The sequence below is a fragment of the Hypomesus transpacificus genome, unplaced genomic scaffold (genome assembly GCF_021917145.1).
Source record: "Hypomesus transpacificus isolate Combined female unplaced genomic scaffold, fHypTra1 scaffold_84, whole genome shotgun sequence".
In the NCBI taxonomy this organism is placed as follows: Eukaryota; Metazoa; Chordata; class Actinopteri; order Osmeriformes; family Osmeridae; genus Hypomesus; species Hypomesus transpacificus.
The window spans coordinates 652,076-674,850 of record NW_025814038.1 but is presented as its reverse complement, the minus strand read 5'-3'; the positions used below and the strand labels follow the sequence as shown (position 1 = coordinate 674,850).

The window sequence follows — 22,775 nt, the reverse complement described above, 5'->3', positions numbered from 1 at the left end:
AGCCTTATACAGAAATATAAGTTTACAGCCCTATAAATGTATGCCTGGCGTTTATTGTAGGCGATTGGCCTACCATATGAACTTAATGTCGTAGACTAGGCTATACTGATTTAAACTGTTCGAACATGTCACTCGTTGTCAAGGCCATTGTTTGTGATTTTACCAACTATTTGTCTTCTGACAGTAGCGTAATAAAAATATGTAAAGGTTAACCAAATAATTTTTTGTTGTTAATTTAGCCTATTCATTTTACACACGTATTTAGGCAATTAAAACGTGTCATAGGCTAAAGGTTTTTGGTTTTGTCCCCTTTCACGTTCAAGCCACACACAGAAGGCCGCACCCTGGTGGCGAAATAAACTTCAAGCGCCTCATTCACCGTGAATTTTAAAAGTTTATCAACTCAGAAAAAAACAAATATTAAATGTTCTATGTATCAAAAATATAATATTAACTTACCCTTTCTTGAAACAGTGTTTCATACTTGGAAATGTAAAAATGTAACCTGTATTCAAGATATGTATCAATAAGGGAAGTTATGTAGCCTACTTTTCAAGCAAGAGAAGGATACATTAAAGTAGTCTCAAAAAGTGCACTTAACATTCCAAACAGTGCTATTGACAACTATAATATACAACATTGACTGTCGACCGGTACATGTAGCCTTGTTAATTTCAGACAATAAAGCGCAGGTTGACAGTCTTAGACAGGCCTACATCTATAGTTGCAATCGGTTACCTTCTGCGGTCCGTTGGTAAAATCACTTTCTTCAGTCGAAGTCCAACTCATTTCTTGAAAAGGTCTAATTGTCCTTAAAAAAAGCGCAATTAATAGCTGACTTTAAAGTCCGCGTTTTTCACTTTATCCATCGAGATGGTGACAGTGGTGGGACTTTCAGTATTTGCGAGACTTTGATGTCAGTTTAATTGCAACTTCTTTGGCTCCAAAAGTCGGGCACCGAAGTTCCGTGTAGTCCTAGTGCCGACGCACACATAAGCATTGCAAAATGCACGTAAGAACCGCCCATCATCATCCAGAATTAGACTACAGCATATCACATCAGTTTATGGTATCAACATTTTAGTGTAAAAACTATTTTCTGTTCATTAGTCTCATTTAGTGGCAGGCTAAAATACCCATTCAAAACGTCCCATAGTTCTAGATTCAGTTGATGTCTTCAATTACACCACACACAAATTATGAACAGCCTATACAACACAAATTATAAACAGCCTAGTAAAGCAACACTTCATTTCACGATTGAAAGCTCTTTTTTAAAAGTACATCAAAAAAACAAAATGGAAAAGAACATTTATTAGGCAAGACTGTAGACTGCATGGATTTCACAGTTTGATTAAACATTGAGATTAAGGACCACACAGCCGTCTATAACTCACAACTAACCGGTTAATCCTTAAATGTACAAAAACGATGCATCTTTAGAGGTGTCTGCAGCCAGCCCATCTAGAGGCACTAACCCTGTCCCACCAAGAGAGAGGCTGCTCTGAGGCATTCTCACACAGGTTGTGACAGGTAAGAAAAGGGTTCATGATTGCCCAGGTCAGTCTAACTCCTCCGCTTTGATCCAGGGTTTGGCCGACTTGGAATCGTCTGTCTTTAGGACCTGGGAGGAATCTTGACAGGTGTCTGCGAACCTCTCCCGGGCCTTTTCCCAGTTCCGTTGGGTCTTGGTTCTGGTCAGGGAGGCGTCTTCCACGGAGAGAGCAGCACTGGCTCCCAAACCCGACTGAGATTTCCTAATCTTCAGCTGGATCTGTGAGGAAAGAAGATACCGGAAGAAGAAAATAATAACTCAGCCAAAACAACAATTTAATTCAGCTACACTTCCTTTAAAATGCACTTGCTTCATCGCTTCCAATTTACTGTTTTGGTTTATTCAACTCAAAAAGGTAAATTTTTTAACAATTTATAAGGTATATCTTTGTCCAACATAAGACAACCGAGCACAGAAAAGCACAGATGAACCACTGCGGATCTTACAGGTGCTTTCATTCCAGCGCCATCTTTTCCCAGACCCTCGCCCTTCTTCCAACCCATCTTTTCCAGCATCTTCCGTCCTTTGTTCACTTCACCAATCTCCCTGCGAGACACGGCACAAGACAAGACTTCACACAAACCTTCGAGTAACATCATCCCCGAAATTAAACCATCACGCCCAGAGTCCATCTTAAACAAATACAGTTCCTACGTCCTTAACTGCCATAATGTCCTTCTTTCATTTATTAAATGTAGTAAATTAATAACTTAAATTGTCCTTAATTACATTTACATTTAGTCATTTAGCAGACGCTCTTATCCAGAGCGACTTACAGTAAGTACAGGGACATTTCCCCGAGGCAAGTAGGGTGAAGTGTCTTGCCCAAGGACACAACATCATTTGGCACGGCAGGGAATCGATCCGGCAACCATTCTGATTACTAGCCCGATTCCCTAACCGCTCAGCCACCTGACTCCTGGTATACGTACACATGCACTGAGGCGGGAGCATCGTCTCGTAGGAAGACCCCGTCACTGCCCACCGTCTGGCGTCGCGACTCGGCACGGTCCTTGTACCTGGGGTTCTTCAGAGCCTTGACCTCTTCAAACTCAGCACTCTGGCGTACCAAGAGACCACAACACACACATGAGGATCTCTATCCTCCCCCTCTAAAACACGCTTACGAAACATGCTAAACGTACAGTACGCTGCAAAAAAACTAAACAATTTATTTGCGCCTGAGACTCTCGGAGCGGACTGAGGGTAGCCCTACCCCCCCTGGCGGTGAGGGCAAAGCAAAGGGAGACACTCACTTTCAGTCCGTATTTGACCTTCATCTGCTTGAGTTCCTTCTGCCTCAGCATCTCCTTGTCTTCTTTGGTCTGTGCGGGGCCTGGGGGGGGGGGGGGGGGGGGCAGAGCACAGGGGGAGATGATCATCCTGCTCTCAGCTCAGCTCACATCACAGCAGGACCGCACATCCACCCACGGCGAGGGGGAGGAGACGACGTCCGGTTCCCCCAGTTTGAGTTTCACCTGTGGCGGCGGCGGCCGCGTCCTCCCTGGGGTGTTTGCTCAGGTGCGCCATCACCTGGCCCGGCTCGCAGCCGTCACACGTGTCCGTCCCCGAGTGGATGTGGAAGGACAGCACGGTGTCGCCCATCTTCACCTCGTCACCGTGGGTCAGGGCGCACGGGTCACACTTGGTCTTGGGCTGCAGTGAGACGGCAGTTTTGGTTCGTTTGTTAGCTTAACCAAACTCTCACCAGGTTTTTTTATTACCGTTGAACATTCTTCCAATTCTTACCAAATACCATTCTGTTATCGTTAGGGTTAAGAAAAATACCAAGTGTCAGTAAGTGAGGCTGTTTTTTTCCCCCGCAACTTCTGTCTTTCTTCAAAGTCTCCCGTGGGAACTGGATTTAGTAGGAGCCCGTGTAAATCTCCATTGGATGAAGATGCTACGGGTGATGCTACAGGAATGTCCTTCCGAGGCTCTGACCTGTAAGATTCGGTTGCCGTTGAGGACTGTTCCGTTCTGGCTTCCCTGGTCCACCAGCATGTAGCACTGCTGGTCCTGGTCAAAGTACACCTCTGCATGGAACTGGGAGGGCAAGAGCACAGTGCTGTTCGTGATTAAAATGGCATAAAAATAAAAAATAAAAATGAAATCAGAAACAGATTTCTCAAGACTGCTCATCGACTACGTTAGTTAATCATGAATTCCTCGGACCAGGAGTGCAGGAGACAATACCTTGCTGACTCCCATTTCAGGTATTCTAATCGCGTGGTCCACATCCTTCTCCCTGCCAAGACAAAAAGTTTATAGCTCCATGTCATATTTGACAGATTTAGCTGCTGCGTCTGGGAACTCGTGTTTTTAAATTGCCAAGCAAAACTCCCCCTGGTGTCAGAAGAGCAGAACTGCACACACACACTAGACCAAACTGGCACATTGCTTTGCCAGCCTGGCTCCTGTGCTCGGCCGAGGAGGGCGTGAGAGGGTGTTTGGTGTAGGCCGAGGAGGGCGTGAGAGGGTGTTTGGTGTAGGCCGAGGAGGGCGTGAGAGGGTGTTTGGTGTAGGCCGAGGAGGGCGTGAGAGGGTGTTTGGTGTAGGCCGAGGAGGGCGTGAGGGGTGTTTGGTGTAGGCCGAGGAGGGCGTGAGAGGGTGTTTGGTGTAGGCCGAGGAGGGCGTGAGAGGGTGTTTGGTGTAGGCCGAGGAGGGCGTGAGAGGGTGTTTGGTGTAGGCCGAGGAGGGCGTGAGAGGGTGTTTGGTGTAGGCCGAGGAGGGCGTGAGAGGGTGTTTGGTGTAGGCCGAGGAGGGCGTGAGAGGGTGTTTGGTGTAGGCCGAGGAGGGCGTGAGAGGGTGTTTGGTGTAGGCCGAGGAGGGCGTGAGAGGGTGTTTGGTGTAGGCCGAGGAGGGCGTGAGAGGGTGTTTGGTGTAGGCCGAGGAGGGCGTGAGAGGGTGTTTGGTGTAGGCCGAGGAGGGCGTGAGAGGGTGTTTGGTGTAGGCCGAGGAGGGCGTGAGAGGGTGTTTGGTGTAGGCCGAGGAGGGCGTGAGAGGGTGTTTGGTGTAGGCCGAGGAGGGCGTGAGAGGGTGTTTGGTGTAGGCCGAGGAGGGCGTGAGAGGGTGTTTGGTGTAGGCCGAGGAGGGCGTGACAGGGTGTTTGGTGTAGGCCGAGGAGGGCGTGAGAGGGTGTTTGGTGTAGGCCGAGGAGGGCGTGAGAGGGTGTTTGGTGTAGGCCGAGGAGGGCGTGAGAGGGTGTTTGGTGTAGGCCGAGGAGGGCGTGAGAGGGTGTTTGGTGTAGGCCGAGGAGGGCGTGAGAGGGTGTTTGGTGTAGGCCGAGGAGGGCGTGAGAGGGTGTTTGGTGTAGGCCGAGGAGGGCGTGAGAGGGTGTTTGGTGTAGGCCGAGGAGGGCGTGAGAGGGTGTTTGGTGTAGGCCGAGGAGGGCGTGAGAGGGTGTTTGGTGTAGGCCGAGGAGGGCGTGAGAGGGTGTTTGGTGTAGGCCGAGGAGGGCGTGAGAGGGTGTTTGGTGTAGGCCGAGGAGGGCGTGAGAGGGTGTTTGGTGTAGGCCGAGGAGGGCGTGAGAGGGTGTTTGGTGTAGGCCGAGGAGGGCGTGAGAGGGTGTTTGGTGTAGGCCGAGGAGGGCGTGAGAGGGTGTTTGGTGTAGGCCGAGGAGGGCGTGAGAGGGTGTTTGGTGTAGGCCGAGGAGGGCGTGAGAGGGTGTTTGGTGTAGGCCGAGGAGGGTGTGAGAGGGTGTTTGGTGTAGGCTGTGAGAGGGTGTTTGGTGTAGGCTGAGGAGGGTGTGAGAGGGTGTTTGGTGTAGGCTGAGGAGGGTGTGAGAGGGAGGAGGGTGTGAGAGGGTGTTTGGTGTAGGCTGAGGAGGGTGTGAGAGGGTGTTTGGTGTAGGCTGAGGAGGGTGTGAGAGGGTGTTTGGTGTAGGCTGAGGAGGGTGTTTGGTGTAGGCTGAGGAGGGTGTGAGAGGGTGTTTGGTGTAGGCTGAGGAGGGTGTGAGAGGGTGTTTGGTGTAGGCTGAGGAGGGTGTGAGAGGGTGTTTGGTGTAGGCTGAGGAGGGTGTTTGGTGTAGGCTGAGGAGGGTGTGAGAGGGTGTTTGGTGTAGGCTGAGGAGGGTGTGAGAGGGTGTTTGGTGTAGGCTGAGGAGGGTGTGAGAGGGTGTTTGGTGTAGGCTGAGGAGGGTGTGAGAGGGTGTTTGGTGTAGGCTGAGGAGGGTGTGAGAGGGTGTTTGGTGTAGGCTGAGGAGGGTGTGAGAGGGTGTTTGGTGTAGGCTGAGGAGGGTGTGAGAGGGTGTTTGGTGTAGGCTGAGGAGGGTGTGAGAGGGTGTTTGGTGTAGGCTGAGGAGGGTGTGAGAGGGTGTTTGGTGTAGGCTGAGGAGGGTGTGAGAGGGTGTTTGGTGTAGGCTGAGGAGGGTGTGAGAGGGTGTTTGGTGTAGGCTGAGGAGGGTGTGAGAGGGTGTTTGGTGTAGGCTGAGGAGGGTGTGAGAGGGTGTTTGGTGTAGGCTGAGGAGGGTGTGAGAGGGTGTTTGGTGTAGGCTGAGGAGGGTGTGAGAGGGTGTTTGGTGTAGGCTGAGGAGGGTGTGAGAGGGTGTTTGGTGTAGGCTGAGGAGGGTGTGAGAGGGTGTTTGGTGTAGGCTGAGGAGGGTGTGAGAGGGTGTTTGGTGTAGGCTGAGGAGGGTGTGAGAGGGTGTTTGGTGTAGGCTGAGGAGGGTGTGAGAGGGTGTTTGGTGTAGGCTGAGGGTGTTGTGGTGTAGGCTGAGGAGGGTGTGAGAGGGTGTTTGGTGTAGGCTGAGGAGGGTGTGAGAGGGTGTTTGGTGTAGGCTGAGGAGGGTGTGAGAGGGTGTTTGGTGTAGGCTGAGGAGGGTGTGAGAGGGTGTTTGGTGTAGGCTGAGGAGGGTGTGAGAGGGTGTTTGGTGTAGGCTGAGGAGGGTGTGAGAGGGTGTTTGGTGTAGGGAGGGTGTGAGAGGGTGTTTGGTGTAGGCTGAGGAGGGTGTGAGAGGGTGTTTGGTGTAGGCTGAGGAGGGTGTGAGAGGGTGTTTGGTGTAGGCTGAGGAGGGTGTGAGAGGGTGTTTGGTGTAGGCTGAGGAGGGTGTGAGAGGGTGTTTGGTGTAGGCTGAGGAGGGTGTGAGAGGGTGTTTGGTGTAGGCTGAGGAGGGTGTGAGAGGGTGTTTGGTGTAGGCTGAGGAGGGTGTGAGAGGGTGTTTGGTGTAGGCTGAGGAGGGTGTGAGAGGGTGTTTGGTGTAGGCTGAGGAGGGTGTGAGAGGGTGTTTGGTGTAGGCTGAGGAGGGTGTGAGAGGGTGTTTGGTGTAGGCTGAGGAGGGTGTGAGAGGGTGTTTGGTGTAGGCTGAGGAGGGTGTGAGAGGGTGTTTGGTGTAGGCTGAGGAGGGTGTGAGAGGGTGTTTGGTGTAGGCTGAGGAGGGTGTGAGAGGGTGTTTGGTGTAGGCTGAGGAGGGTGTGAGAGGGTGTTTGGTGTAGGCTGAGGAGGGTGTGAGAGGGTGTTTGGTGTAGGCTGAGGAGGGTGTGAGAGGGTGTTTGGTGTAGGCTGAGGAGGGTGTGAGAGGGTGTTTGGTGTAGGCTGAGGAGGGTGTGAGAGGGTGTTTGGTGTAGGCTGAGGAGGGTGTGAGAGGGTGTTTGGTGTAGGCTGAGGAGGGTGTGAGAGGGTGTTTGGTGTAGGCTGAGGAGGGTGTGAGAGGGTGTTTGGTGTAGGCTGAGGAGGGTGTGAGAGGGTGTTTGGTGTAGGCTGAGGAGGGTGTGAGAGGGTGTTTGGTGTAGGCTGAGGAGGGTGTGAGAGGGTGTTTGGTGTAGGCTGAGGAGGGTGTGAGAGGGTGTTTGGTGTAGGCTGAGGAGGGTGTGAGAGGGTGTTTGGTGTAGGCTGAGGAGGGTGTGAGAGGGTGTTTGGTGTAGGCTGAGGAGGGTGTGAGAGGGTGTTTGGTGTAGGCTGAGGAGGGTGTGAGAGGGTGAGAGGGTGTTTGGTGTAGGCTGAGGAGGGTGTGAGAGGGTGTTTGGTGTAGGCTGAGGAGGGTGTGAGAGGGTGTTTGGTGTAGGCTGAGGAGGGTGTGAGAGGGTTTGGTGTAGGCTGAGGAGGGTGTGAGAGGGTGTTTGGTGTAGGCTGAGGAGGGTGTGAGAGGGTGTTTGGTGTAGGCTGAGGAGGGTGTGAGAGGGTGTTTGGTGTAGGCTGAGGAGGGTGTGAGAGGGTGTTTGGTGTAGGCTGAGGAGGGTGTGAGAGGGTGTTTGGTGTAGGCTGAGGAGGGTGTGAGAGGGTGTTTGGTGTAGGCTGAGGAGGGTGTGAGAGGGTGTTTGGTGTAGGCTGAGGAGGGTGTGAGAGGGTGTTTGGTGTAGGCTGAGGAGGGTGTGAGAGGGTGTTTGGTGTAGGCTGAGGAGGGTGTGAGAGGGTGTTTGGTGTAGGCTGAGGAGGGTGTGAGAGGGTGTTTGGTGTAGGCTGAGGAGGGTGTGAGAGGGTGTTTGGTGTAGGCTGAGGAGGGTGTGAGAGGGTGTTTGGTGTAGGCTGAGGAGGGTGTGAGAGGGTGTTTGGTGTAGGCTGAGGAGGGTGTGAGAGGGTGTTTGGTGTAGGCTGAGGAGGGTGTGAGAGGGTGTTTGGTGTAGGCTGAGGAGGGTGTGAGAGGGTGTTTGGTGTAGGCTGAGGAGGGTGTGAGAGGGTGTTTGGTGTAGGCTGAGGAGGGTGTGAGAGGGTGTTTGGTGTAGGCTGAGGAGGGTGTGAGAGGGTGTTTGGTGTAGGCTGAGGAGGGTGTGAGAGGGTGTTTGGTGTAGGCTGAGGAGGGTGTGAGAGGGTGTTTGGTGTAGGCTGAGGAGGGTGTGAGAGGGTGTTTGGTGTAGGCTGAGGAGGGTGTGAGAGGGTGTTTGGTGTAGGCTGAGGAGGGTGTGAGAGGGTGTTTGGTGTAGGCTGAGGAGGGTGTGAGAGGGTGTTTGGTGTAGGCTGAGGAGGGTGTGAGAGGGTGTTTGGTGTAGGCTGAGGAGGGTGTGAGAGGGTGTTTGGTGTAGGCTGAGGAGGGTGTGAGAGGGTGTTTGGTGTAGGCTGAGGAGGGTGTGAGAGGGTGTTTGGTGTAGGCTGAGGAGGGTGTGAGAGGGGGTGTTTGGTGTAGGCTGAGGAGGGTGTGAGAGGGTGTTTGGTGTAGGCTGAGGAGGGTGTGAGAGGGTGTTTGGTGTAGGCTGAGGAGGGTGTGACGAGGGGATAGGAGTAGGCTGAGGAAGGTGAGAGGGTGTTTGGTGTAGGCTGAGGAGGGTGTGAGAGGGTGTTTGGTGTAGGCTGAGGAGGGTGTGAGAGGGTGTTTGGTGTAGGCTGAGGAGGGTGTGAGAGGGTGTTTGGTGTAGGCTGAGGAGGGTGTGAGAGGGTGTTTGGTGTAGGCTGAGGAGGGTGTGAGAGGGTGTTTGGTGTAGGCTGAGGAGGGTGTGAGAGGGTGTTTGGTGTAGGCTGAGGAGGGTGTGAGAGGGTGTTTGGTGTAGGCTGAGGAGGGTGTGAGAGGGTGTTTGGTGTAGGCTGAGGAGGGTGTGAGAGGGTGTTTGGTGTAGGCTGAGGAGGGTGTGAGAGGGTGTTTGGTGTAGGCTGAGGAGGGTGTGAGAGGGTGTTTGGTGTAGGCTGAGGAGGGTGTGAGAGGGTGTTTGGTGTAGGCTGAGGAGGGTGTGAGAGGGTGTTTGGTGTAGGCTGAGGAGGGTGTGAGAGGGTGTTTGGTGTAGGCTGAGGAGGGTGTGAGAGGGTGTTTGGTGTAGGCTGAGGAGGGTGTTTGGTGTAGGCTGAGGAGGGTGTGAGAGGGTGTTTGGTGTAGGCTGAGGAGGGTGTGAGAGGGTGTTTGGTGTAGGCTGAGGAGGGTGTGAGAGGGTGTTTGGTGTAGGCTGAGGAGGGTGTGAGAGGGTGTTTGGTGTAGGCTGAGGAGGGTGTGAGAGGGTGTTTGGTGTAGGCTGAGGAGGGTGTGAGAGGGTGTTTGGTGTAGGCTGAGGAGGGTGTGAGAGGGTGTTTGGTGTAGGCTGAGGAGGGGTGTGAGAGGGTGTTTGGTGTAGGCTGAGGAGGGTGTGAGAGGGTGTTTGGTGTAGGCTGAGGAGGGTGTGAGAGGGTGTTTGTGAGAGGGTGTTTGGTGTAGGCTGAGGAGGGTGTGAGAGGGTGTTTGGTGTAGGCTGAGGAGGGTGTGAGAGGGTGTTTGGTGTAGGCTGAGGAGGGTGTGAGAGGGTGTTTGGTGTAGGCTGAGGAGGGTGTGAGAGGGTGTTTGGTGTAGGCTGAGGAGGGTGTGAGAGGGTGTTTGGTGTAGGCTGAGGAGGGTGTGAGAGGGTGTTTGGTGTAGGCTGAGGAGGGTGTGAGAGGGTGTTTGGTGTAGGCTGAGGAGGGTGTGAGAGGGTGTTTGGTGTAGGCTGAGGAGGGTGTGAGAGGGTGTTTGGTGTAGGCTGAGGAGGGTGTGAGAGGGTGTTTGGTGTAGGCTGAGGAGGGTGTGAGAGGGTGTTTGGTGTAGGCTGAGGAGGGTGTGAGAGGGTGTTTGGTGTAGGCTGAGGAGGGTGTGAGAGGGTGTTTGGTGTAGGCTGAGGAGGGTGTGAGAGGGTGTTTGGTGTAGGCTGAGGAGGGTGTGAGAGGGTGTTTGGTGTAGGCTGAGGAGGGTGTGAGAGGGTGTTTGGTGTAGGCTGAGGAGGGTGTGAGAGGGTGTTTGGTGTAGGCTGAGGAGGGTGTGAGAGGGTGTTTGGTGTAGGCTGAGGAGGGTGTGAGAGGGTGTTTGGTGTAGGCTGAGGAGGGTGTGAGAGGGTGTTTGGTGTAGGCTGAGGAGGGTGTGAGAGGGTGTTTGGTGTAGGCTGAGGAGGGTGTGAGAGGGTGTTTGGTGTAGGCTGAGGAGGGTGTGAGAGGGTGTTTGGTGTAGGCTGAGGAGGGTGTGAGAGGGTGTTTGGTGTAGGCTGAGGAGGGTGTGAGAGGGTGTTTGGTGTAGGCTGAGGAGGGTGTGAGAGGGTGTTTGGTGTAGGCTGAGGAGGGTGTGAGAGGGTGTTTGGTGTAGGCTGAGGAGGGTGTGAGAGGGTGTTTGGTGTAGGCTGAGGAGGGTGTGAGAGGGTGTTTGGTGTAGGCTGAGGAGGGTGGTGAGGGGTGTTTGGTGTAGGGTGTGGTGTAGGCTGAGGGGGTGTGAGAGGGTGTTTGGTGTAGGCTGAGGAGGGTGTGAGAGGGTGTTTGGTGTAGGCTGAGGAGGGTGTGAGAGGGTGTTTGGTGTAGGCTGAGGAGGGTGTGAGAGGGTGTTTGGTGTAGGCTGAGGAGGGTGTGAGAGGGTGTTTGGTGTAGGCTGAGGAGGGTGTGAGAGGGTGTTTGGTGTAGGCTGAGGAGGGTGTGAGAGGGTGTTTGGTGTAGGCTGAGGAGGGTGTGAGAGGGTGTTTGGTGTAGGCTGAGGAGGGTGTGAGAGGGTGTTTGGTGTAGGCTGAGGAGGGTGTGAGAGGGTGTTTGGTGTAGGCTGAGGAGGGTGTGAGAGGGTGTTTGGTGTAGGCTGAGGAGGGTGTGAGAGGGTGTTTGGTGTAGGCTGAGGAGGGTGTGAGAGGGTGTTTGGTGTAGGCTGAGGAGGGTGTGAGAGGGTGTTTGGTGTAGGCTGAGGAGGGTGTGAGAGGGTGTTTGGTGTAGGCTGAGGAGGGTGTGAGAGGGTGTTTGGTGTAGGCTGAGGAGGGTGTGAGAGGGTGTTTGGTGTAGGCTGAGGAGGGTGTGAGAGGGTGTTTGGTGTAGGCTGAGGAGGGTGTGAGAGGGTGTTTGGTGTAGGCTGAGGAGGGTGTGAGAGGGTGTTTGGTGTAGGCTGAGGAGGGTGTGAGAGGGTGTTTGGTGTAGGCTGAGGGAGGGTGTGAGAGGGTGTTTGGTGTAGGCTGAGGAGGGGTGTGAGAGGGTGTTTGGTGTAGGCTGAGGAGGGGTGTGAGAGGGTGTTTGGTGTAGGCTGAGGAGGGGTGTGAGAGGGTGTTTGGTGTAGGCTGAGGAGGGTGTGAGAGGGTGTTTGGTGTAGGCTGAGGAGGGTGTGAGAGGGTGTTTGGTGTAGGCTGAGGAGGGTGTGAGAGGGTGTTTGGTGTAGGCTGAGGAGGGTGTGAGAGGGTGTTTGGTGTAGGCTGAGGAGGGTGTGAGAGGGTGTTTGGTGTAGGCTGAGGAGGGTGTGAGAGGGTGTTTGGTGTAGGCTGAGGAGGGTGTGAGAGGGTGTTTGGTGTAGGCTGAGGAGGGTGTGAGAGGGTGTTTGGTGTAGGCTGAGGAGGGTGTGAGAGGGTGTTTGGTGTAGGCTGAGGAGGGTGTGAGAGGGTGTTTGGTGTAGGCTGAGGAGGGTGTGAGAGGGTGTTTGGTGTAGGCTGAGGAGGGTGTGAGAGGGTGTTTGGTGTAGGCTGAGGAGGGTGTGAGAGGGTGTTTGGTGTAGGCTGAGGAGGGTGTGAGAGGGTGTTTGGTGTAGGCTGAGGAGGGTGTGAGAGGGTGTTTGGTGTAGGCTGAGGAGGGTGTGAGGGGTGTGAGAGGGTGTTTGGTGTAGGCTGAGGAGGGTGTGAGAGGGTGTTTGGTGTAGGCTGAGGAGGGTGTGAGAGGGTGTTTGGTGTAGGCTGAGGAGGGTGTGAGAGGGTGTTTGGTGTAGGCTGAGGAGGGTGTGAGAGGGTGTTTGGTGTAGGCTGAGGAGGGTGTGAGAGGGTGTTTGGTGTAGGCTGAGGAGGGTGTGAGAGGGTGTTTGGTGTAGGCTGAGGAGGGTGTGAGAGGGTGTTTGGTGTAGGCTGAGGAGGGTGTGAGAGGGTGTTTGGTGTAGGCTGAGGAGGGTGTGAGAGGGTGTTTGGTGTAGGCTGAGGAGGGTGTGAGAGGGTGTTTGGTGTAGGCTGAGGAGGGTGTGAGAGGGTGTTTGGTGTAGGCTGAGGAGGGTGTGAGAGGGTGTTTGGTGTAGGCTGAGGAGGGTGTGAGAGGGTGTTTGGTGTAGGCTGAGGAGGGTGTGAGAGGGTGTTTGGTGTAGGCTGAGGAGGGTGTGAGAGGGTGTTTGGTGTAGGCTGAGGAGGGTGTGAGGGGTGTAGGCTGAGGAGGGTGTGAGAGGGTGTTTGGTGTAGGCTGAGGAGGGTGTGAGAGGGTGTTTGGTGTAGGCTGAGGAGGGTGTGAGAGGGTGTTTGGTGTAGGCTGAGGAGGGTGTGAGAGGGTGTTTGGTGTAGGCTGAGGAGGGTGTGAGAGGGTGTTTGGTGTAGGCTGAGGAGGGTGTGAGAGGGTGTTTGGTGTAGGCTGAGGAGGGTGTGAGAGGGTGTTTGGTGTAGGCTGAGGAGGGTGTGAGAGGGTGTTTGGTGTAGGCTGAGGAGGGTGTGAGAGGGTGTTTGGTGTAGGCTGAGGAGGGTGTGAGAGGGTGTTTGGTGTAGGCTGAGGAGGGTGTGAGAGGGTGTTTGGTGTAGGCTGAGGAGGGTGTGAGAGGGTGTTTGGTGTAGGCTGAGGAGGGTGTGAGAGGGTGTTTGGTGTAGGCTGAGGAGGGTGTGAGAGGGTGTTTGGTGTAGGCTGAGGAGGGTGTGAGAGGGTGTTTGGTGTAGGCTGAGGAGGGTGTGAGAGGGTGTTTGGTGTAGGCTGAGGAGGGTGTGAGAGGGTGTTTGGTGTAGGCTGAGGAGGGTGTGAGAGGGTGTTTGGTGTAGGCTGAGGAGGGTGTGAGAGGGTGTTTGGTGTAGGCTGAGGAGGGTGTGAGAGGGTGTTTGGTGTAGGCTGAGGAGGGTGTGAGAGGGTGTTTGGTGTAGGCTGAGGAGGGTGTGAGGGGAGGGTGTTTGGTGTAGGCTGAGGAGGGTGTGAGAGGGTGTTTGGTGTAGGCTGAGGAGGGTGTGAGAGGGTGTTTGGTGTAGGCTGAGGAGGGTGTGAGAGGGTGTTTGGTGTAGGCTGAGGAGGGTGTGAGAGGGTGTTTGGTGTAGGCTGAGGAGGGTGTGAGAGGGTGTTTGGTGTAGGCTGGGGAGGGTGTGAGAGGGTGTTTGGTGTAGGCTGGGGAGGGTGTGAGAGGGTGTTTGGTGTAGGCTGGGGAGGGTGTGAGAGGGTGTTTGGTGTAGGCTGGGGAGGGTGTGAGAGGGTGTTTGGTGTAGGCTGAGGAGGGTGTGAGAGGGTGTTTGGTGTAGGCTGAGGAGGGTGTGAGAGGGTGTTTGGTGTAGGCTGAGGAGGGTGTGAGAGGGTGTTTGGTGTAGGCTGAGGAGGGTGTGAGAGGGTGTTTGGTGTAGGCTGAGGAGGGTGTGAGAGGGTGTTTGGTGTAGGCTGAGGAGGGTGTGAGAGGGTGTTTGGTGTAGGCTGAGGAGGGTGTGAGAGGGTGTTTGGTGTAGGCTGAGGAGGGTGTGAGAGGGTGTTTGGTGTAGGCTGAGGAGGGTGTGAGAGGGTGTTTGGTGTAGGCTGAGGAGGGTGTGAGAGGGTGTTTGGTGTAGGCTGAGGAGGGTGTGAGAGGGTGTTTGGTGTAGGCTGAGGAGGGTGTGAGAGGGTGTTTGGTGTAGGCTGAGGAGGGTGTGAGAGGGTGTTTGGTGTAGGCTGAGGAGGGTGTGAGAGGGTGTTTGGTGTAGGCTGAGGAGGGTGTGAGGTGTAGGCTGAGGAGGGTGTGAGAGGGTGTTTGGTGTAGGCTGAGGAGGGTGTGAGAGGGTGTTTGGTGTAGGCTGAGGAGGGTGTGAGAGGGTGTTTGGTGTAGGCTGAGGAGGGTGTGAGAGGGTGTTTGGTGTAGGCTGAGGAGGGTGTGAGAGGGTGTTTGGTGTAGGCTGAGGAGGGTGTGAGAGGGTGTTTGGTGTAGGCTGAGGAGGGTGTGAGAGGGTGTTTGGTGTAGGCTGAGGAGGGTGTGAGAGGGTGTTTGGTGTAGGCTGAGGAGGGTGTGAGAGGGTGTTTGGTGTAGGCTGAGGAGGGTGTGAGAGGGTGTTTGGTGTAGGCTGAGGAGGGTGTGAGAGGGTGTTTGGTGTAGGCTGAGGAGGGTGTGAGAGGGTGTTTGGTGTAGGCTGAGGAGGGTGTGAGAGGGTGTTTGGTGTAGGCTGAGGAGGGAGACGGTGCCACTGACCTGCCGATGGTGGCTGGAGCGTCAGCCGTGATGATGAACAGAGTCCCCGTCTGCAACACGGGAGAACGGACCACTGTCACCCTCACGCAAGGAGGCCACACCTCCTCCACAGCTGGGGAGGGAGGGGGGGGGGGGAAGACAGACAAATCCAGATTTGAACATAATACATTTATATACACACAGCGCTCTGTAAAAACCCAGCGTGTGCATCCAACTAGCCTATGGTCAGGGCCAGATCCAGACCCATCTGATATTTAGAGACACAGGCATCATCGAGAACTGCCTGCCGTATGAAAAGCCAGGCATTCTGGGAAGAATTCTCAGCTGGCGAAGCCCAGGTGTCCCCAGAAAGGTAGAAGGTGTGAAGATCTCCATCCTGGTCTCTCACCTTCGTAGCTCTCCACGTCCGACTCGGGGCTCGTTCTGGAGGGGGACGGCGTCGAGGAAGAGGAAGACGACGAGAAGGAGGGGGTGGACTTCCATTCCCCTTCCGACTCGGTGATCTCGCCTTCCTCCGGCTCGCTGCTCCCGCTGGAGTCCTCCCTCCGTTCCTTCTTCTTCTTCTTCGACTTCTTCTTCTTCTTGCTCTTGCTGTGCTTCTCCGACTTGGCCTTCTTTTTCTTCTTCTTAGAGCTCGCCGCGTCGTCCGAGCGCGAGCCGTTCGTCTGCTTCTTCCTCTTGGCCGGGCGATCGGAGCTCCCGCTTCGTCGGGACCTCGAGGAGGCGCTTCGCCGCGAGGGGGGATCCGAGCCGGGAGACCGTCGCTTCAGCTTGTGCGGCGCCCCGCCCCTCTGGGCCGCCCGTCGCTCCACCCACTCCACGTCCTCGTCCTCCGCCCTCGCGTCCTCGCCTCGGGGGCCCTGTCGCCAGACAGTGAACAGGAAGTTCAACGTCTCCGGAAGCGTCCGGAAGCAGGACACGTGGGAAGGCTCGGACTGTGAGGCATCGCCGCGTGTTTTATTGTAAAGAAGATGTTTTGTTTTTTTAAGGTCTCAGTTTTCAAAGGCGTGGGCAGGGTGGGACTTGAATGTCAGTTCAGAGGAAACGCCTGGTCCAGAATTGAGGTCCTTTAGCTTCTGCCTATTGTTGAAGTAGTTCTTACCCACTACACTGACCCTGCGACTCCATGAAGACTAACTAGAACCTTCTCCTCGCCATCTCCCAATGAACCCTAATCACACTATTCTTCCAAATACGTAAAAAACAAGTGGTATCATTGACTACTTTATGAATTTGTATAAGGTGTATACGTGTACCTCTGTGGGAAGAACTGTTCCAGTTAGAGGAAATCTTCATGTTTGCCAATGAGTTAACCACCTGTTGTACCTAGGTCAGAGGAACATCAGGTTCAGTCAACTACACATAACCTCGGCTACATCTGGACTATGAACTGGCACCACCGGCGTTTGAAAACCGAGACCCCGTTTGGAGCCTGCGAAGAAGGGGCGATGCCTCAGAGGCCTCGTGTCCACCAACCATCACGACAACATCCAACACACTGAACAAACACGTCCAAAAAAAAAGGGGGCACATCTATTTGCACGCAGCCTCAGACAAAAGGCGTCCGCTAGACGAATAAGACGTCCGAAAAACGCATCACTTACCTACCGTTCACGTCAGGACGTGTAACAAACACAGCCGGCTGTGTTCAGAACCGTCATTGTGTGCTACTGCATTCTCTGGCTCGTGAGGTCCCCTACCTTGTCGTCCTTGCGGAGAGACTTCTCTCCCGCCGTCTTCCACTTCTTTCCTTTCTTCAGGGAGGCCTTGTGGTCCTCAGCGCCCTCCTCCGGAGCCTGCCCTGCCGACACTTCAATCCTGGAGTGGAACTGATAGCGTCCGCTCTCGGCATCGTAGTAGTAGTACATACCGGTGTTATTGTCATAGTACAACTGGCTGACCTGGGGGGGGAGAGAGGTAGGACAAGGGGAAAATCACAAATGCATTCACCGATGACTTCAGACGCGATCTTGAATTTCTTTATGGACAGTTTCAGTAACAGGCTGTGAGGGAGAAAGAGAGGGGTGGGGGGGGCTCTGACCGAGTCGTAGTAGAAGCCTGTGCTGTGGTCGTAGTACATCCCCGTGGTCTCGTCGAAGATGAAGCCTGTCTGGGTCATGGCCTGCTCCGCCGTGGCCCTCAGCATGTCGGCTATGGAGCCTCCGTCCGCCTCCTGGAGACAAGTGAGCACATGCTGAGTTGATACAAGCTTTTATTTTGAAAAACGTTCTGTATTATTTCTATGATAATCTATCTTCACTGCCAAAAAAAACATGGAGGTGGGAATGTGCCTGCTGGCTAATAAAACACACCTCCGGTTTAGCCACTTGGTCGCCCCCCTCATGTTGTACCGGCACTTCTACGATCGCCTCAGTGGAGGTTTCAACTTCAGTCTTTACTGCGACAGTAAGTTCAGCCGCTTCCTGTGTTTCAGTCACAAGATTCTCCTGTGTTTCTGCCCCCTCAGTGTTCTGATAACCTCCATAGTAGTAGTTGTAGTAGTCTGAAAAGCACAACTTAAGGATTAACAGGTGTTTGTTCTGTGGAAGTGTGTGTGTGTGTGTGTGTGTGTGTGTGTGTGGGTGGGGGGGGGGGGCATAGAGAGACACTTGGGACTAGCTTGAGCACAAAGACGGCAGCACCAGAGACTACACACCAGTTTCCGTCCATGTCTGTTCCTCGGTTTGAGTCTCGGCATCGGTTTTGCCCTTTTCCTTCTTTTTTCGTTCATGAATCTCGGCGCTCAACTTGTCGACCTGGAAAACGGGAAAGACGGAATCAGAGATGGATTTGACAAACTAAATGAAATGATATATATGCCAACATGCCATTCAACATGTATACCTGCTTTCTAAGATCTTCATTGTAGCTTTCAGTGTTCTTCTGCAGTCGTTCCGAGTTCGTCAGTTGTTTCTGTAACTTCACCAGCTCGGTTCTGCAGGTTTCCAATTCTTGCTTCAACGACTCAACCTTCACGCGAAGCTCAGCCACGCCCTCCTTCGAGTTCTCCTCTCCATTGTTGTCCATAATTCTTGCTGAGTAAATAATGATCAAATAAACAGATTACAAAAAGTATATTGAGCTCCTGGACTGATAGCTACGTAGCTAGCAAGCTTTGTAGAAGCCTCCGCTCGCTAGTAACCTAATACATTAACACATCCCCTCCACTAGTCCTACATTAAGTTGGAGAAATCGATAAAAAAAAGGTTTTACCAAAACTGAAACAACTAGTTTAGCCGACTAGTTAGCAAACTAATTATGTTTCACGATCCACTAACTCAACCGGGAACTCAACCCCAGCCTTACCGATAGCCTAGTATTTGTCGACTGGACGCCGTTTCTCTGCTCACTCCTCCACAATAATCAACCTGCAAGTTGAAAATAAACATCTTATAACCACCCAGCATTCTGGACACATGCGAGCACATGTTGTGGATAATAAAGACAGTTAAAATTGGTACAGTAGATATGTTTACAGTCCACCGTGATCGCGAGTGCCATTTTCTTAACGTCATATCCGCTTTTCTTCTTCTTTCACTGTGCAAAGTGCAACCACAAAGGAAGTCCTTTTTTTTATTACTCATCTGTCTTCAAATGACAAACCTAAATGTAATTTCGGAAAGACAAAGTAGAAAAATGAATAAGAATCTAAAGTAAATGTGTACAACTGAAGTACATATGAGATAAAACAATGAACATGTCAAGGTACTTTTCTTTTCCAATAGCTTTTAAGACTCTTTAATCATTTTAAAATGCCACAAAACTTGGAGCAACTACCAAATACACATTTATGCAAATAAAACGTTAAATAAAATAAAACAAACCTTGTTTGTTTTGCAGAAAAACACCAAATGTCCTCACAAAAAGGCCAGTAGGGGGCACGCAGAGTACAGGAGTTGAGATTGCCCGCGGTAAATTCGCTCAGCACCGACATCGCCTGCATTAGTAAATCATGTACGACTATAATTGTTCAAATTAGAAACCCATAAAGCCATACATTTCAAAGCTTCCCACATGCCCATGGTCTCTTAATTCAATTGTGCATCTTGAAGCAGAAGGACAATTCAACTTTTGAATATTCAGAGTGACTTCAGAAGATGATTTTATACTCGTGTAAGTGTAATTCATTAAAATCCCCAATACCCAGACTTTTTGTGGAAATCATATTAAAAGAGACAACCTCCTTCTCAACAACGGAAGGTACTTGTAAAAGCCTTTCCAAGTATGCGTGACTTTCCTAATTAAGAGATGCCTACAGTCCATTGTGGATATGACGAGGAGGACTGGCAAACAACGATGAGGCGGAAGTTGTTTCCAGTCACTCCGGTAGTGGGAAATCAGAGAGACGCAGGTAGCGAAATCTAATTGGCTGGAAATGTGTGTTTAATGCGTTGACTCATTTAATAGGAAACGGTAATGAAAATGTGAGTGCAGTATAGGCAGACATATGCACACACAAGCACACGCACGCACGCACGCACACACAGCCCCCACCAAGACAAGTGATTACTGATTTATGACGTAAGTCCTGGTGGCACAGGAGTCGTAAAATTTTATGAACCTCACCTCCTTTAATCGGCTTTTGCGCTGCACGATAGGTTAGGGCTCTTTATCTTTAAAGCCAAAATAACATATTGTAGTGATTTGAAAAAAATTGTACTCGTGATCCTGATGCATCCTCTATCACAAACATCAAACATACAAACTGAATAATAACAAAAAAGTGTGAACGTGTACCGCTGGCTCATCCTATCACCACAAAATTGGATTTCATCTCTGCTCTTCTACGTTCCACTGCAGTACATTGCAGATGATCACGTTACGCATGTCCCAGACAAACCATTGTTTCCCTCAAATCTGAATTCAGCACGGTGCTTTTCACACAAATGGATTCGCAATGCCACAGCACCCTGCAATTAAATCACACACCAAACTTATGATTATTTCTGTGTATGTGCATGAGAGTACATTCAGGGAAATAGCCATATCCTGGTAATGGATCCCTTGCCCCAAGTGGAGAGGCGTGTGACAGGGGTGGGTGTGAGGGAGTGAGGGGGGAGGGGGTGTAGGCAGGAGAGAGGGGTTCCAGAGTGAAGAGGAAGATACTGAGTGGGGAATACATGAGTTTCCAGGCTTGGAGGAGTTTTCAGGAAAGACTGGGAGATCGAGCTGATACCTCGACAAATGTGGCCCAGAATAGCAGTGTTTAGGGAGAAGAGACGCAAGCAATGTCGTGTGGCTGACGTAGTGTGTGCGTAGGACGGATGTGGACCAGTGCTCCACGGTGTGGTGATGCTGGATAATATCCTGTATTTGCCTTTCAGCATTTCCCCGGTGGTGGCCGTGCAAAATTGGAACGCACCTTCGACTATTTTGCAAAGCGATACAGAAGATCTCCACGGATATGGAATTGGAAGGATTTTGGGATAGTTTTATGGTCTACAGGCTATATCCGATAAGCGTAGTTCTTGGCATGCCATTACTGATAACGTGTGGTGATAGGACTCTATTCCAGCTGGGTTTCATTATCTATAGCCCTTAAGTTATGGATCTAGAGGAAGGACTACATCTCCATCCACTTACACCACCCAGTCTCACCCATCTAATCTGACGATCATATGAATACGTCACATTGGAAATGCAACTTTGTATTCATTGCAGGTTTCCCAAATGAATAGATGCAATTAAAGAAAAACAGGACAAACATTTGTATTGAACTTGGTGTGACCTTGAGCTGAACAGAGAGAATGTAAGATACACACACAAACGCTCATGTACACACACACACACACACCCACACGAACACAATGTCACACCTCCACACACACATACACACCCCCACACACACACTTGCGGACGTGAAAGGCCGGGAAATCTGCCTGGCAAGGATCAAAAGTGAGCTGTACTCCTGGGAAAGGGGCAGAGTGATGAAATCAAATCAATCTGACCTGTCATGAGACAATTTGACGAATGTCTACAATTTTTAATGTGGGAGGATGGAGGGGAGTTGGAGGGTGTCTACTTGTGTGTGTGTGTGTGTGTGTGTGTGGGGGGGGGGGGTTGGTAGGGAGGAAGGATGTTGCAGACCCGGCTGGAGCGTGTGTCTGGTGCCAACCTCGCTGTGTTTTTCTCCTGGAGCCTGAGGCTGTTTATCTTGGTAACGTCAGCCCAGCTCCATGCTCCCACAATTAACCGTCACTCTACGATCAAAATGGCTTCCAGTGCTAATGAAAATGGGAATGGGTTCTAATGCGAAACGTCAACTGTAACATCACACTCGGATGAATCCTGGCAGATGTGCCATAAGAGCTTTTATTTTCAGTTTTCTTCAAAGGATGTGTTTCGTGCGTTGCGTGTCTGTGGTATCTGTGTCGAAACAGATATCAGAAGCTAGTGAACTATCTGTGTTTGTGAGTTTGGTTTCTCCAGAGTGAATTTGAAGTCTGTCACAGTGAAATGCCCTTCATTCTCAGCACATTCTGTTGCACCAGGCTGAACAAAACATCAGGTTTTGCACAGTTATGGCCAATTACTGGACTTGTCACTCAGAAGAGAAAGGCTAGAGTCAAGCTGGGAAGGTGAATTGAGAGGCAGAAACTCAACATTCAGAAAAAACGTCTTGAGTACATACCGTACAGTATGCAAGACATTCCCATGGATATTCTTTTTCAAACATAACGCACACGGAACACACACACTTGCCCACACGCTCACACATGCACGCACAAAAACTCACTCACAAATACACACACACACGCACACACATGCCCTGTTGTCATTCCAGGGCCCCTTTCTGCGGGTAATCTCTTCCTGTTTTCGCACTCCATTTAATTAATTAACACATAAGCGGCCTGTCAGTCGCTCAGAAGAGCAGCCTGTTTGTACAACACCATGGCCTCGTGTGGGAGAGAGGCCATGTCCAAATCGAATCCAACACATCGGTGCTGATGTGCGCATCTTAATGGGGACAACGAGGATCGCAGAAGAACGCGTCAAGAGCGTGAACAGACCCTGGTCGCTAACCGTCGCTCCCGGCCTTTCACATCAGCGCGACTCGCCATGGAGTCAGCTGTGCCGAGGAGAGATTAGGGAGAAGGTGTGAACTTTTACGGCATGATCGTAAATGTGATGTGTCAGATTGCACTGTATCTGTAAACAACTGAAGGACTGTGAAGGGATTGGGGGGGATATTTCAAGTGTTAATGAATCTGTCATTTCTGGCCTTGAGTGATGGAGTTCTGTGTGTATTAGAAGTGGAGGATAAGTGAGGTAGGCTGGGTTCTGTCCAGAAACCTGAGACTGACCTGCAGTATGCAAGGCTAACCTAGATGTTATATTAGTATCATATAGGCTAACATAAATGTTATGTTTGTAGGCTAACATAGCTTATATGATACTACTCATTTCAAATAGAAGGATATAGAAATAAATGGTTTCATAGCTCTGCTATAATTGTTTAGTTTGTTTTACATTAGTATGACCAACACCACCTCCCACTGCATGATTGATGGTTTGTGAACAAAAGTAGGCTACAGAATATCATTGAAGACTCATTTTCATTATTTAATGAAAATGTATTTCTTTAAAAGAGGTATTTTTGAGTGCATTGGTATACCATAGTCTTGATGAAACAGATTAGGTGATATTGAAATTACAGTAGCCACAGGATGTTTACTGAAAGTATTGTTATTTTTTTTTTGCTGCTGCTTATAATATTGGTAAGATTGTTGCGTTACTACGACGGCTAGCTCTACTTTTATAATTTATGATTTGTTCATTTCCAGTTTATTTGCTGTGCTTGTGTGGAAAAGCACTGCTAAAGATGCATAGCAGCTGTGACTCTGGTGTGGTTGGCCGCACACAGACAGAGCACGCTGTTGCCCCCAGCACTTGTTGAAACTCTGTTGCCTCAATGAGAAGACAAATCGCAGAGATTGTCCACATACGACGGCCAAAAACAACAGCATTAGACCTGCAGGCTCCTGGCGTGGCTGAGCCGAGGAGGACGGAGCGCAGCCAGGTGGAGAAGGGGAGGGGAGACGGCTGAGGGGTCGCGGCTGCTGTGTTTTTTGGAATACAAAGTCTTTCTCGATCCGCTGCGTTTTCCTTGGCTGATGAAAATGATAGATGTGGTTTCACGAGAGCCAGGGAGCACGGCGAGTTCGAGTGTAATCTTGAGCAATTGTTTCCGAAGGTTTTCCCTGCACAACATCAAAACCCGGGTTGTTGAGAGATTTGATGAAAGCCTTCGAGGGAGCGGACACCATCTATGCAACCACTCCACCAGCTGCTGCATGATCAAGCCAGCGATGGAGC

At 51.8% G+C, this 22,775-nt stretch overlaps 1 protein-coding gene across 3 annotated transcripts; it reads right to left on the bottom strand.

The window, feature by feature from the left end:
- Positions 1-491: 491 nt before the first annotated feature.
- On the bottom strand, positions 492-17,984 carry aggf1 (angiogenic factor with G patch and FHA domains 1). Of its 3 annotated transcripts, none has more exons than XM_047017986.1 (16): positions 17,936-17,979; positions 17,766-17,827; positions 17,304-17,494; positions 17,116-17,215; positions 16,772-16,962; positions 16,501-16,632; positions 16,160-16,360; positions 14,848-15,319; positions 14,460-14,571; positions 3,752-3,803; positions 3,500-3,601; positions 3,034-3,211; positions 2,812-2,891; positions 2,488-2,615; positions 2,002-2,101; positions 492-1,774 (listed from the first exon to the last, which is right to left on the bottom strand). In XM_047017986.1, the coding sequence occupies exons 3-16, from the start codon at positions 17,484-17,486 to the stop codon at positions 1,562-1,564; spliced, it is 2,244 nt and encodes a 747-aa protein (XP_046873942.1). In that variant the 5' UTR covers positions 17,487-17,494; positions 17,766-17,827; positions 17,936-17,979; the 3' UTR covers positions 492-1,561. The 3 variants fall into 3 exon arrangements, with proteins under 3 accessions (XP_046873942.1, XP_046873943.1, XP_046873944.1); XM_047017987.1 differs by having other exon boundaries at positions 17,921-17,939; XM_047017988.1 differs by lacking the exon at positions 14,848-15,319 and adding an exon at positions 15,716-15,785 and having other exon boundaries at positions 17,766-17,984.
- Between the last annotated feature and the right edge of the window lie 4,791 nt (positions 17,985-22,775).